At 40.8% G+C, this 11,650-nt stretch overlaps 1 protein-coding gene across 1 annotated transcript; it reads right to left on the reverse strand.

Annotated features, from left to right (window-relative positions):
- Window positions 1-7,866: 7,866 nt before the first annotated feature.
- On the reverse strand, window positions 7,867-10,373 carry LOC116211470. Its single transcript, XM_031545866.1, has one exon. The coding sequence runs from the start codon at window positions 10,110-10,112 to the stop codon at window positions 8,091-8,093; it is 2,022 nt and encodes a 673-aa protein (XP_031401726.1). The 5' UTR covers window positions 10,113-10,373; the 3' UTR covers window positions 7,867-8,090.
- Window positions 10,374-11,650: the final 1,277 nt, after the last annotated feature.

Genomic DNA, 11,650 nt, shown 5'->3' on the forward strand with positions numbered 1-11,650 from the left:
TAAGATGGAACGCTAACTTGTATTTTATAATAAAACATTAATTACATCCATTAGATCTCATTAACTTTTAATCTCATCCGTCTATTATTTAATATTTTGTCCTTAGTATTTCTAGTCCTTCATATTTTTGTTTCACAATTTTCGCCGATAATACTATATCACTATTATCAAATATTCCCTTCGCATGTACCAATTACATTCTGCCACGTCATCCATTATTATCACGTCACCCACGACTGCCACGTCCAAATTCAACCCAACACGTGTACCAATCACGGTATGACACGTCACCCATGATTGAACCGATCTAATAAACCGATTTATTAACCCAGTTTACAAAATCAAATTTCAAAAAATTAAAAAAGAAGGTTTAGATAAATGGTTTTCAGAAAATTATGGTAAGATAAGTATATTATTTATTGTTGGTTTATCTTTTTTAAAAAATTAAATAAAGTTGAAAAACAACTTGAAATGAAAAAAAAAAAAAAAAGGACCAGGGGTCTTGCTCGAAGAAAATGGAAGGGGTGGCTGCTCCAGGCCAGCGCTGGCGACTTCATCTGGGTACCCACTGGATCGAATCTCCCCAAACTCTCTCTTTGCATGATCTCGCCAGTCTCATTACAACTCTTCTTGTGTTCTGCAAGTTTTACACACAGATATATATTATGACTTTTCAATCAATCTTTCACAATTCATAAAGAATCACCCACATTCAGCCTAAAAAACGAGTGATCGAAATCCCAACTTTAGTCAGAAGAGATCCAAGCCATTCCATTATTCACACAAACCCTTCGATGACTTATCAACAAATTACCATGGAGCTGCCTTTAAAAACAAACAAAATCAAAGAGTAAGCAGTCGAAAAAGATGGATCTTTACACAACTTTCCACAAATCGATTAACTGCATAATCAGGGAAAACGATTAAACTCAATCGATAATTGTCCTTCTTCGGAATCTGGTTAAGATCACACTCTTAACATAGGATAAGAGGCTCTTCAGAATTTGCTCTCTGTTTTTCTTTTCTTTTCTTTTCTTTTGTCCTTTTAATGTCTTGGCAGGTTCAAGGTTGAGTCGGTCTACTAAACCGGTCAAGATTTAGGTACATGCCATTGACACGTAAGCGGTCCTCCACTTTTATTGTATTTTACATGTGGTCCGATTGATTTATAACGTTATTGAAAGATTTATGAGCCAAAAAGTTGTTTTTAATATTGAAAGGACTAAAAAAAAAACTAGTATTCCATCATGGAACATAATTTGACGTTCTATAGTATAATTTGCCATAACTATAATATCAAATGAAAGTATGAGGACTTTTGCAATTATATAAACAACTAAAATTTATTATGAGTACAATTAGGATTGTCTTTTTACAAGTAACATTGTAAAATTCACATTTTGACCTACACAGACTTGAGCCTATGTGCAACCTAAAAGTTTAAGTTGATAAGTTACTGGACCCAATTCTTATATAAGCTTGTGATTTGTTTTCTCAATTTTTCCATGTGGGATAACGTATCTCAACACCCGCCCTCACGTGGCAACGTGTGGTCCAACATGTGCCACGAGCCCTTAAACACCCGCCCTTAATAACTGACCACTAGCCGGACATCCTCTCCGTGCTCGTGCAATGGGGGACAAATATCAAATTAGCCTCGAGCTCCACACTCGAGCTAAACTAGAGGTGCACTTTTAGTTACCTCGAAACTGGACCAGGCTACCCTTGGGCCTGATTAACATGAGGCGCACTCTTGGCTGCCTCGAAACTGAATATGGCGTGGTGTGAGCCCACACGAGCACACAGAAGCATAACCCGCTCTGATACTATGTAAAATTCTCACTTGGTCCTACACAGATTTGAGTTAATTTGCAACCTAAAAGCTTAAGCTGAGAGGTTACTGGACCCAAGCCTCTATAAGCTTGTGGTTTTTTTCTCAATTTTTCCATGTGGGATAACGTATCTCAACAAACATGTTCATTCAACTCCCTAAAGATTGCATCAAGTTCGCAGAATAAATATTTTGCCTTTTTAAAATTTTGATAATCGTAAAATATTTTACAAAGTTGCGAAAAATGTTATTAAACCAATGAGTTAAAGTGAGAAAAAAAAATCTTACCGCAAAATATCATCAATTTTTATGAGAATAGGAAGGGAAATTATTTTCGTAGACAAAGCAGAAGTATGCTTAGCGTATGGAGGAGATCCAAGAAGAAGGTATAAAGATTTGTACCAAGGACGAGTTTGCAAACAGCATGTTCATTACGAAGGTACGTACATGGATTGATTAGACCACTTATGAAAATGCAAGTAAACAGCTAATTATAATATAAACGACAAATAATCTTAACGGGCGCCTATGATATTTACTATTATATTTAGTTATTACCAGTGTGGTCAGAATCGAACCGGACTTTGAACCGGATAGGGTATGGGTTCGTGGATTTTTGAATTCAACCGGGGTTCGAAGTGTCGGACCGTAAATTTAATTAATCATAATATTTTATTATTTAAAGTAGTATTAATGATAATTAAATGCATAATATCTATCTAAATTTATTAACAATGCATAATATCCAGGGAACAAAACTAATTGGCGAAGAAATGAAGCAGTTGTTGCCTAGTTGGTTAGTGCATGTGCACATAGAGGAAGAGGTTAGAGGTTCAAAACCTTCCATTGTCAATAATTTTGTTTGTATATTTGTTCAATCACTGAACCCATGGACCGGTTGGTTTAGTGAATTTTTAGATTCAAACCAGCCGGTTTTGTGGATTCAACAGTTCAATTGTGCATCTCCGATCATAATGTGGAATCGAACCGATCATGGTGCCGGCTCCCGATCCGACCGGTTGAACCGGCCGGGCCGATCCGGTTCTGATAACTATGGTTATTACCGTGAGAATATGCAAGAAAAGGTCTAAGCATATTTGGTGCAATTAGAAATCAATCGTTAATGCGACTCGAGTACACAAATACTACATAAGGTCTCTCCTTTTAGTCTCACTTTTAATTTCAAAACTATTTATTGCATATCAATCAATAATTATTATTCCTCCGAAACATTCAGAGAAATATGCTTGGAACCCCTCTGTAAATTAAAGTGGCCCTGCTTTTCATGATTATTACGAAAATGTCACTCCCCATTGATTGGGAAGAGCCGAATCGGAGGGTGTAACGCAGCTCCATATCAATTTCAAATTGAGAATCATTAAATCAAATGTGATAATAATACACTATAAAACACAATCAAACACTTTGCTCCTATAACTCTTGATTTCCGTGCCCTCCTTTCCTCATCTCTTTTCTCTTCCCGAGGGAACTATCGTCACTTACCTAATTCTCTCTTTGGTTTTTAATCCGAAAGTTATACCAATTAATTTCTTTTTGAATTAATTAGTATTTTTTATATATTAAACCATTTCTAGTGTGGAATCACCTTCTAAAATTCTGTTTTCATTTATAATTTTCTAAGTTGTTTAGACGTAAAGTGATTATTCTTGGGTTAAGATTTTATGGGCATGGTTGGGAAAATTTTTACGGTCGAAACACTTGGTTTTTTCATATTATGACTGTGGTCCTACATCTTATCTTTACAAAAAATAAATCATATATTATATTATCACTCAAATTCTCCATAATCCAATATATGTATCAAACACGACAATCTCTTTTCGACCTTTAACTCATATAAAATGATTCTATAGTTAAATTTTCCTTTGGAGTCGTTTGGTTCGCCGATTGTTAGATTATCGAAATTTTAATATTGCAAGGAATATTTTAAACCATGGAATCATTTTCCCTGGAATATACGAAGTAATATGAGATTGTTATGTTTGATAAGTGCCATAGATTACTAAGAAAGTGAGTAATATTATAATATTTAATTTATTTATGTGAGTTAACTCGTGGAACCCACTATAATATTCTAAGAATACCAAGTGTCATGGAGGGCAAAACTTTCCAACCTATGGCCGGAAAATTTTAACCATGGAGCATTTTCCCTGTTTAAAACTTCCCCCCAAACATTGGATGATAGGTGGGAAAGTTAGGATTTTTCAGGGAAAGTTGAAACTTTCCCGCTATCCAAACAGCCTGTATAATATTCACATCCCATAAATATGATAATTAACGAACCAAACGGTCCCCTAGCTTTTTATCTCAACACCAATTCAAATATTCATGCATCATATTATTTTAATAAACTTGAAGAACAAGAATGCAACTACGGGAAGATAATTGTTAAAAATTGCCACATGAATAGAGAAAAATGTCACATCAACAAAAAGAGAAATTGTAAGTGTCTTATTTTAAAAAAGGGTTTGTCTATTCTATGCCTTATAAGCCAACCAATATTACCATATTAAAACAGTATCTCATCAATGCAATAATTTTAATTTTATAGTACCTAATATACCCTTGAACCTCTCTTACCAAATAAATCTCAAACATTAAATCCATATCTCCTATCAAATAAATCCAATGGTAAAATAAAAAATTCCGATTGTAAAACCTAATAATCCCAAAATTTTAAACTCTAAAACACTATACCTTGAAACCTTGAATCCCGAAACCCTCAAACCTAAAATACTAACGGGCCGTTTGGATTCAGAATTAAAATTACTTTGATTTTGATTTTGATTTTGATTGTGGAAAAGAACAAATAAGATGTAGTTATAAATTTGACTTGGGAAACGTGTGTTTTTGTTGTGTAGTGTGTTGAGTTAAAGTTAAAGTTAAAGTTAAAATCAAATTCTTACTTAGTAAGAGATATGAATTTAATATTATACATGATTTATTTGGTAAGAGAAGTAAAGGGTATATTAGGCACTATAAAATTAAAATAATTGCATTGATGAGATACTATTTTATATGGTAATATTGGACGGCTTCTCGTACGCCCTTAGGGCATAGAATAGAAAAACCCTTAAAAAAAATGCATCTATCTTTTACAAAATTAGAGTTCCGTCTAAGAAAAGGCCAAACTTTACTCTATTATCTGAATATGGCAAAAAACGAAAGATAGTAGAAATTCAAACATGTACCTTCCAAATTGTCTTGTTTATAATTAATTGTATATCTTCCGTTAATTTTTTTTTGTATTTCCAATAATTAAGTTTCCATTTCCTATCTGTTACTCCATTAAGTTATTTAATTTTTTTCATTAAAGTTTTAAAATATTTTAAAATAAAATGTTTTTAGAAGAAAAAATAAAATAATGAGGAACATATATTACAACAAAAGGAGAGGAAGAGAGAGGCTGTGGGGGCTTAATGTTGAGGATGCCACAACTTTACTTGGGCAGGTGTTGTCTAGTGTCATGCCCAATACGGCGGGGTTTTGGTCCTTCTCACCTCCTCCCCAGCTCTCTCTCTCTCTCTCGCTCTCTCTCTCATCATCTTCTGTTTCCCGTTTGTCTTCTCAATTTTGTCTTTTCCAAAACTATTCTTTTTATTTTTGAAATTTAAAAAAATAGATTTTAACAAAATAGTTAACCTAATAATTTAAAAGTGATTATAAACAAATTTATTTTGAAAGTACATTCTTAATTTCTAAAAGATTTCATTCTGGCTATATTTAGGAATGAGAATGAAGTTGGTTTTTTTCTTTAAATTAACCCAAAATATTGAGAATCGTTAGAGAAATTTAATCTTAGTATATTGTTATACACTTAAATTTACTGCGAGAAATAAGAGAAAAGATACTTTTGAGAATTAAAAAATTTTTTAAAAAAATTCTCGTTTTCTAACCTAATATATTGTATCAAACAAAGCATCATCAATTTAAACTCCATAAAGCATTTCTCATTTTCAAGCATGGCATATTTATTGCTGCACTATGTTTGAAAATTGCGCTTTGGGCTGCCTTCAACATCTGACCCAACCATTTCCACTGTTCCCAGGCCCATATTCAATCATCACGGTGAAAATCACATGAATTGACATTTATCTTTTTTTGTTTATTCTGCCAAAAAACAAAGCGTTGATGTTTCCTTTTTCTATTTTTGAAATGTAATTATTAAGAAATCATATGCTAATCTGTATACAATTGTTGCCATATTTAATCATCAGTGTCTGACTGTTTGTTGCAGAGCAGACCGTTTCATTTTCTAGTTTTATATATGTGCGGAAAAGTCCGCAGTTGACTTTTACAATAGGACTTCGGTCAAAGTCATTCTTTTATTTCCATTAATCCAAAAAATAAAAGAAAAAATAATAAGAAAATTGTTTGTGTCCGTGGTATCAGCTAGGACTGCAATTTTATTATTATATGAGTCTCCTTTCTTTTCAATTTTCATGGAACTGAGTTTTTTTTGTTCAATCGACATTATGGCAAATAAAAAGCTTGATCGACCGTAAATTTTATTTCATCACGGGAAATACCTATCTCGAAATCATGATCAATATATTATGCTCATCGTGAGTTAAGTAAGTGAGGTTGAACTTCCTTCGATATGCACAGAATATGCCTTACATTTTTGCATTGATCGAACATTTTGTACAACAGTATAAGATCTTTAATGCTTTAGCACTACAGCTGGTATATTTCTTTGTTTAATGGAGAATTATACTTGCATCAATACAAAGTGTCCTATAAAGACCGAGACACGCCCCGTAATTTGAAGATACAAATTCCTAATGCAGTTTCTGCGGGCTAACCTAACATAGTGATATGATCGATACGCTTGAAGATGAGAATTAATTCGGGCTTGAAGCATTGGTGTAAATCGATTCTAGCACGACGAAAGTTAAACTTGGAGGAAGACCGAAAGCATTGGAAGACAGGTAAGCTCAATCTTACAGAAGGTGGAGCATACCATAATAATCTCCTTTTTGTTGCTCGAAAGTAATGTGAGGAGGATTCCATTGAAAGGTGTCGATTGTCATCGGAGCTAAGCCTTTGAATGAGCTTTCGGAACAGGCTGTTCTGAACCCATCCAACGTTTGAGCCTGAGCCAATGCCTTCTCTGTACGAGCAGAGAATCAGGTTCTTGCCGGATCCGAGTTTTCTGCGCCAGATGCTACTTTGAAACAAACAACAGTCTTAGCGTGCCAACTTAGGAGTCCTCAACTCATCAAGCCACTTACTTGATCTCCACCAAGCTATGGCGGGATTCTTTGCCCTTTCGACACGCCACTTGCATAGGATTATTAGAAGTGAATAAGCCGCATGGTTCGTGCGGGAGCTCATGGTATAAACCACGCAGAACTTGGGTAATTAAGAAAAATAGCCTCGGTCTAGCATGTACTAGATGAATACTTACGACAATAACGTTGCCGCCTCAGCATATAAAACTCTGTTCCGAGATAATCAGATAATCAAATTTACGAAAATTATCTCCTAAACGGCACCTTCAATTACCTATTTCACATCTCCTGAGAAACAGAGTCTTTCCATCTCCAATCTAAACATTAGCCACCTGAGAAAATCTGTTATATGGAACGGCCCACCAAGAAACAGAAGGGGTCAGTATCACACAGGAAAAAGATGCGTCAGGACACGAGATTGAATAATTAGAATGTCCCATTCCCAAGGTAATCACATGCCAAAGGTTACCAGTTTTGATAACCCAATTGGGAGAAATTAGATGGACTTAGTCCACCATGTCATCAATGAAACAACCGATAATCGCAAAATATGTGTTCTAGTGAACCCACAAATTATTAGATGGACTTTCATGGGATAATATGGGTCCACTTTTACGGGTGTCCACCGCCTATTGGATCGGTCCATTGTTGACGTGGTGGACTAAGTCCATGGAATAATTTCTCCCCAATTGGGATGCAAACTTCACCTTTCATCGGCAGGAAGGTCACAGAAGAAGATGAAACCAACCAGATCAGAACTACACGGAGAGGCCAAAGAAGGGAATAGGAAGAAGCAGAGTTTCTGCTGTAAAATGAAGGGATTTTTTTTTCTCTAGACAAAATACATACAGAAGCTAAAAAATTTGAAATGTATGTACACTCCATCAGAGTTCGCACCGACCCCAAAAACTCGAAAATTGGAATTAGAGAGCCCAAAATTTAGGAAAAGAATAGAATCGATACATAGCGTTGTCCTCTGTTTTTTCTTTTTCAGAGATCAAAAATCAATGGAATATGCCTCTAGACCCTCTAGACTGGTACAGCTCAAGCCTGCTTCTCGCGTCGTGCAACAGGGCCTCCACGGTCCCGTCCTGGGTCAGCGCCGACTGCTTCGAGGCCCACTCGATTACGGTCAGGGCTTCGGCCTGCGCGAGCTCCTCGCTGTCGGGGACGTGCTTGGCGATGTACGCGAGGAGGACAAGGGCCGAGATTTGAACTGCCTGCTCCCCAAAGTAGACTAGCTGGATCAGGTGCTTGGCTCCACCTGCGGCGATGATAGCCTTGGAGTGGTCGAGGTGAAGGTAGTTGTTGGTGCCGGCGAACTTTGTGAGGGCTGCTGCAGCTTCCTTTGAAACCTCCGGCCTGCAGTCGTCCTCTAGGAGCCGCACAAGTGGCGTTATCATCCGGGTCTCGGTTGTGCGGAACGTCCTTGCTAGGTTCCCGATCGACTTCACGCACGGGATCAGGAGATCAGGATCGGAATCAGAGTCCGGCCCAGCCTTCTCGATGATCCTGAGGAGCTGGTCAACCACGGCCTTGCAGGCAGGTGAGCTGGGCTTGAAGGCGGACCGCCGGAGGTCCGCATCCTTCTCCGCCACAGCAGTGACCTCCATCAAGGCCATCGCGGAGTTGAACCGGACCTCCTCAGGGCCTTTATCGAGCAGCACTGCAAAGCAGAGGAGGGCCCGGGACTCAGTGATGCTGCGGCAGATGGCAGAGTTCCCCCTCGCCAACCGCCACAGAGCCTGTGCTGCCATGGCCTTCATGTGGGCCTTTGTGGCGGGGTCCTCGAACTCCCGGCCCTTGAGGTTCACACCGCCCGACATAGAGTGGCTCTGCTGGCGCCGGTGGTGGTGGTTGCTATTGTTGTGGTTGCTGTTCTGCTGCTTGTTATTCCCGTTCTCGGTCGGGCCCGGCGAATTCTTCAGCGCCATGGTGGTGGTGACCACGTTGTGCATCTGGGTAGCTGGGTTCCTGTTCCCGAGCGGATGCTGCGGCTGCGGGTGGGTACTCTCCTCGTCCTGGTTCAGGTTATTCACGGCATCGTCGCCCGTCACAGTGCCATTGGCAGTTTTACTATTGCTGCTGCTGTTGTTGTTCGCCATCACGATGGCGTGGATCGAGGTGGCCTTGTTGCTGGTCGCGATAGCATACTTGCTGTGCTCCTGGACTGTCTCGAATGCGAGGTGACTCACGAGAAGCCGGATTACATTATGCTGGAAGAACACGTCCTGGCACTTGGGGTGGCCATGGGCGACCAGCTCGGCCACGGCCCACGCAACCTCCGCCTGCACCTTCATGGCGCCCTCCTTGAGAATCTTCTGGAACACCCCGCACACGCCGGCGTGGAGCATGTGCTCCACGCTCTCGGGGTCACGCCCGAGAATCCCGATCGCCCGAACCGCGTTCTCCTGCCCCTCCTCCTTCCCTTCCTTGGCCAGCTTGAGGAGCGGGCCGACCCCGCCCTCCTCGATGATCAGCTTCCCGTTGCGGTCGTTGTCCCGGGCGAGGGACACGAGCGAGTTGGCCGCGTCGGAGCGGTCCTCCTGGGAGCCAGTGTGGAGGGTCGCGATCTGCTCCCAGATGAGGCCGAGGATGGGCTCGTTGGCAGCGATGGGAGGGAGGCCGAGGTACTCGCCGCCGCGGTCCTCGGCCGGAGCGGAGACGCGGAGCAGCCAGGAGACGTCGCCGATGGAGTTCTCGAGCTGGGAGGACATCTTGCGGAAGGCGGCGGCGGGGATGATGGCGAGGACGCGCTTCATGAGGCCGTGTGAGCGGCACTTGAGGACGAGGGAGAGGGCCTTGGCGAGGACCTGCTCGGTGTCCTCAACGATCCGGCGGGTGGGGCGCTCGTAGAGGTCGTTGCCAGCGCGGGCGGCCTGGCGGAGGAGGCCGGCAAGCTTCTCGGTCTTGGACTTGATCTCGGAGCACTCCTGCTTGAAGGAGCTCGCCTCCTCCGCCGCCTTCTTCACCTGGTCCGCCAGCTGGATCGGATTCGCCAGGATCTGCTTCACCAAGTCCGCCATCGCCAGCCACCACGACAACAGATCCAACCACAACAACTGATGAGGCTGTCGTTCTGGGAACAAGGGACAGTCACATGTGGTCTCAACTCGGTCGGATTGGATTAGATTGGACTAATGGTGGGATTTGAGTGGGGGATATGGGGAGAGGAGGAGGAGCAGTTGAGTGGGGGGAGCAAATGGAGCAAATGGGCCTGTTGAGGAAGACGGGGTTTACAAGGTCAAACGCGGTTTTCTTCTCCTCCTCCTCGTCCTCCGATTTCCTTTTATTATTATTATTATTATTATTATTTTATTTCTCTCTCTATCTCTTTCTTTCTTGCATTTCTGGCACTGATTTGGGAATAAATAAAGGGAGAATGACGTGAAGGCTCTTCTTCTTCTTCCTCCTGCTGTTGCGGCTGTGGTTGGGTAAAAAATCGCACTGGGTCGAAGACATGTGTGGACCCGCTGCACACGTGCGTAGGCCCCGGAGAGATCCTCGCGTACAAGAAATTACTGGGCGCATCAGGTCCATGAAAAAATTATGAATCAGCGTGGACTAATACAATCCAAGCAAAATCGTTATTCTAACGGGCGCTGAGGGATTGTTTGCCTACCATGAGCAATCCAAATTGGATTTTCGACTCAATCACAGTGAATGAGCGATGCTCAACTGACGTTTACTCTAGTTTCATAGAGTGTCTCGTAATGTTGGTGCTACAGTGGATGCCACATCCCCACCATGGCTGACATCTCGTGCGGCTTTGCCCTACAACGTGTTAGTCGGGGAGCATTCGGTTCAATTTCGTGACTCGTATACTGTGGCGTCTCAATTTCAATCAAAAAATTAAGAGAACGAATCGAAACCTTATTTAATCAGATGTGAGATCACTCACGTTATTAAACCATTGTCACTCCTCAAGTAAAAAAAAAATCGGACTTAACTAATCAAAAGATAAATTTTCAATAAAATTGATTTAATTCTAAGTGTATTGTGAATTTAAACGTAGCAATTCATACGCTGAAGTCGGTCTCTTCGGAGACAGTATATACGTATGCGTGTGTGTGTTAAATTCTTGCAGTATGAATGTACGGTGAGCAGCTTAACATTTAGTTTATTTGCATAACTTTGTCCGAGGTACTTAAAAAGTGCAACCACACAGTTATAAATAATGGGGGCCACTTCTCTTCACACATCCCCGGGCCTACAAACACCGGGAGCTGGGAGACATGGCCCAGATTCAGTGGGCCCCACCGTGTCAGGCCGGGTTCACCGCCCGGGATCAAGCGTTGATATGCGGGTGATGATAATTTCAGACCCCGAGAAAAACTGATTGCCGCTTTTATACCTCGGAGGGTAAAAAAGAAAACGAACTTTTCTTAAAATAATTACTTTTATTTATTTATGGGCCGAATGGCCACCTTTCTTCTCTCATTATCATTAGTGCTTTTGCCGTAAGGCTGCAGTGGGAAATGGGAATAACAGATATAGTTATTTCCGACAAGAACACGCTTTTTGACCATTTATGTAAGTGGTCAAGTCTAGATCAAGAGTTGAA

This window comes from Punica granatum, chromosome 6, assembly GCF_007655135.1.
Source record: "Punica granatum isolate Tunisia-2019 chromosome 6, ASM765513v2, whole genome shotgun sequence".
In the NCBI taxonomy this organism is placed as follows: Eukaryota; Viridiplantae; Streptophyta; class Magnoliopsida; order Myrtales; family Lythraceae; genus Punica; species Punica granatum.

Bases quoted from the DNA above. Each gene is read 5' to 3' on its own strand.
- LOC116211470 (XM_031545866.1), bottom strand. From the start codon at position 10,112: ATGGCGGACTTGGTGAAGCAGATCCTGGCGAATCCGATCCAGCTGGCG.